We start from the raw sequence: 3,745 nt of genomic DNA, 5'->3' as shown, positions 1-3,745 counted from the left end.
GAGGTAGAGGAGAGAATGTGTGGTGATGTATGTAGTGACAAACATGTATTTAAGGAGAGAGAAAGGTGTTGTGAGAGGGAGGGAGGAGAGAGGAGAGCGAGTGTTGTTTTTAAGACCGTGGGGTATGGTGGGGCTTGGGTTGGGATTAGGTTGGGGCATGAGTTGACACGTGGCTTGGGGGGGGGGGGGCAGACATGGGCTGACCCACATTCAACACGGTGTGGGTTTGGTGGGCTTCGCTGGGCTGACCCGCTGGGCTATTTGAATATTTTTTAAAACGACAAATTTAATTTTTTAAATAAACAACAACAACAACAACCATACCCAGTAAATCCCACAAATAGCATAGCTATTTATAGGGTCTGGGGAGGGTGGGATGTAGACAGACCTTTCCTCTATCCATAGGGATAGAGAGGCTGCTTCCAGAGAGACCCTCAGCTCGAAAACGAACAACAAACCAACAACCAACAAACCAACACACCAAGTCAAAGAATATAGAAATAAGAAGTCCCCCATACCAAGAAATTTAACCGAGTGACACAATATAATGTAAATCATGTATAATAGCATGCATACAACATCATCTGGGCATAATTACAAGAAGGCAATCACCTGAAAAGTCCCTTAAAGAGTAAGAAAAACCTACCTCCTTAAAATACACCTAAGATCTTACTGCAATATCTCCTAGAAGTCCTTAACCCTAATCCTAAGCCTCCACGAAGTCCTGTCTTGGACCATGTCCTCAGAAAGATGCAACTCTACTAAATCATGCCTAATCTGCTCATCCCATGTCAGTTTGGGTCTGCCTCTTCCTCTCCTCCCCTCGACAGTAAGAGTTTCCACTACTCTAACTGGTGTCGTCGTTTCCCTCCGCTTCACATGCCCAAACCATCTCAATCTCCCCTCCTTATATACTAGCCACTCCTAATCTTTCCCTAAAAACCTCATTTCTTATCCGATCTAACCTCGTGTGTGCACACATCCACCGCAACATCCTCATCTCTGCTACCTCCATCTTGCGCGCTTGTGTCTTCTTGATAGCCCAACAGTCTGTTCCATGTAGCATAACGGGCCTGACTGCTACCCTATAAAATTTCCCCTTTAATTTAGTTAGGAACCTCCTATCGCACAATACCCCACTGGCTGCCCTCCATCTACACCAGCTAGCCTGTATGCGATGGGTTACATCACTATCTATGTCACCATCTCTTTGTACAAACGACCCCAGATACTTAAATCTAGTTACATGCGGGACCAGTTGATCCTCAATGGTGATTTGGGTGTCATCATCATCGGCTCTACCACTGAAATCACAATGTAGATACTCAGTCTTAGATCGACTAATCCTTAGGCCCTTGCCCTCTAAGGCTGCTCGCCACTCCTCTACCCTCGCGTTCAGGCACTGTTTAGTCTCTGCAATCAACACAATATCGTCTGCAAAAAGCATGCACCATGGAACTGTCTTCTGAATTAACTTAGACAACTCATCCAAGACAACCGCAAAAGAAAAGGGCTCAACGCAGACCCTTGGTGGAGTCCTACCTCCACAGGAAAGAAGTTTGTATCTCCTACAGGCGCGCGGACACTAGTTTCCGTTCTATCGTATGTATCCTTAATTATGTCTATATATTTCCCCGATAGCCCGCGACCCTCCAAAGTATCCCAAATCAGTTGTCGTGGGACAGTGTCATATGCCTTTTCCAGGTCGATAAACACCATATGTAAATCTTGCTTCTTTGCTCTATATTTTTCCATCAACCTCCTTAGAATATGTATCGCTTCTGTAGTTGAGCTCCCTTTCATGAATCCAAATTGATTTACTAAAACCTGAGTTTCTCTTCTAATTCTAGTTTCAATTACCCTCTCCCAGAGCTTCATAGTGTGACTTAGCAGTTTGATTCCTCTGTAGTTCCCACAACATTGAGCGTCTCCTTTATTCTTGTATAAAGGCACCACGACACTACTCCTCCACTGATCTGGCATTTTTCCAGTCTTGAAAATACAATTGAACAAAAGTGTTAACCATCGGACTCCTTCTTCCCCCAAACACTTCCATACTTCAATCAGTATGTTGTCCAAACCCACTGCTTTTCCTCTTCCCATCTTCTTAAGTGCCATCGTCACCTCGTCATGTGTGATCCTCCTGCAGTAGCAATTATTCTGTTGTCGCCTTTGAATCCTGGGATTGCTGCTATCTTGTTGGTATGCCCTTCCATGGTTGAAAAGATTATGGAAGTAGGTTTGCCATCTCAACTTAATGTCATGTGCCTTGACTAAAACACGTCCATCCTCTCCTTTGATAAACTTTACTACTCCTAGATCTTGTCTTCTTCGCTCCCTAGCTTTAGAAATCTTGAATATATCATGCTCCCCCTCTTTCCTTTCCAAACGTTCGTACATTTGTTTATAGGCTGTGTTTTTTGCATCGGTCACCGCCTTTTTCGCTTCCCTTTTTGCCTTCTTGTATATCTCCCTTACCCTCAGCCGCTCCTCCTCATCTGTGCACCTCAAAAGATCTCTAAAACTCTGTTGCTTATCCTTTATTTTGGTATGCACGTCTTCATTCCACCACCAGGACTCCTTATGACCACCAGTCTTTCCTGTTGTGACCCCTAGCGTCTCATTCGCCACTGTAGTGATCGTAGTCGCCATAGCCTCCCACATCCGGTTTGCGTCGTCACCTAGTTGCATCGATGTCATTGAGTTAATTTTATCTCTAAACATCATACTTTTTTCTCCCTTCAAGTTTCCCCAACGGATCCTAGGTCTGGTTTTCCTCTCCCCATCAGTTAGCCTTACTTTTAGGGCTATATCTGCTACTAGCAAATGATGTTGAGCCGCTGAAGTCTCCCCTGGTATAACCTTGCAGTCCATCCACATCCGTCGATCTTCCTGCCTCATCAAAAGATTGTCGATTTGCATGTTATGTCCTCCGCTACTAAAAGTGATCAAATGAGATTCTCTCTTCCTAAAGAACGAGTTTATAATACCTAGACCGTGAGCTGTCGCAAAGTCTAGAAGGTCTCTGCCAGGGTCATTCCTATCACCAAAACCAAAACCCCCATGCACCAACTCAAAGCCATCACTTTCCTTACCAATGTGTCCATTAAAATCTCCTCCTATAAAAATTTTCTCCTCCCTAGGTATGGCCCTTACTACTACATCTAGACAATCCCAGAACTCTCTTTTCACTTGGTCTCCTAGTCCCACATGCGGTGCATATGCGCATACCACTGTCACTACCTGCTCACCTAATACTAACCTTAACACCATAATTCTATCGTTGTGTCGTATCACCTCAATTACATTCTTATGCAATTCTACAGACACCAAAAATCCTACTCTGTTCTTGGCCCCATCCGACCCAGAATACAATAACTTGTACCCATTGCGCTCTTCTACTCTATGTCCTTTCCACCTAGTCTCCTGAAGGCACGCTATATGTACCCTACGTCTTTTAAGTGCGTCTATCACTTACAACAATTTACTACTAAGAGTTCCTACGTTCCAAGACGCCACCCGTAAACTATGGCTTCTAACTTTATCCTTACCTGCACCTCTCGTCCTTGGACATGATCTCAAGTAAAAATCATGGTTTCTAATGTCTATGCTTACAACTAACAACTAACCACAAGTAACAAACAACGGGCACCACACAAAGGGCAAAACTACCAACTCTTTTATTTTATTTTATTTATTTATTATTATTTTTTGACTTCTATATATATATATATATATATATATT

General features: G+C 43.4%; 1 protein-coding gene across 1 annotated transcript; it reads right to left on the bottom strand.

Annotated features, from left to right (window-relative positions):
* Window positions 1–944: 944 nt before the first annotated feature.
* LOC118482758 lies at window positions 945–3,273 on the bottom strand. The gene is made up of 3 exons (XM_035978411.1): window positions 1,543–3,273; window positions 1,187–1,465; window positions 945–1,085 (listed from the first exon to the last, which is right to left on the bottom strand). Exons 1-3 carry the CDS (start codon window positions 3,271–3,273, stop codon window positions 945–947), a joined length of 2,151 nt encoding a protein of 716 aa, XP_035834304.1.
* Between the last annotated feature and the right edge of the window lie 472 nt (window positions 3,274–3,745).

This window comes from Helianthus annuus, chromosome 10, assembly GCF_002127325.2.
Source record: "Helianthus annuus cultivar XRQ/B chromosome 10, HanXRQr2.0-SUNRISE, whole genome shotgun sequence".
In the NCBI taxonomy this organism is placed as follows: domain Eukaryota; kingdom Viridiplantae; phylum Streptophyta; class Magnoliopsida; order Asterales; family Asteraceae; genus Helianthus; species Helianthus annuus.
The sequence above is the reverse complement of the archived record's forward strand: the minus strand, read 5'-3'. Positions and strand labels throughout refer to the sequence as shown.

What these genes read in the sequence shown, in the direction of transcription:
- LOC118482758 (XM_035978411.1), bottom strand. Translation starts at nt 3,273, where the DNA reads ATGGTGTTAAGGTTAGTATTAGGTGAGCAGGTAGTGACAGTGGTATGC. An exon ending in CAAACTTCTTTCCTGTGGAG is followed by an intron (nt 1,466 to 1,542) that starts GTAGGACTCCAC and finishes AAGTTAATTCAG; the next exon opens with AAGACAGTTCCATGGTGCAT. An exon ending in ATGGTGACATAGATAGTGAT is followed by an intron (nt 1,086 to 1,186) that starts GTAACCCATCGC and finishes GAAATTTTATAG; the next exon opens with GGTAGCAGTCAGGCCCGTTA.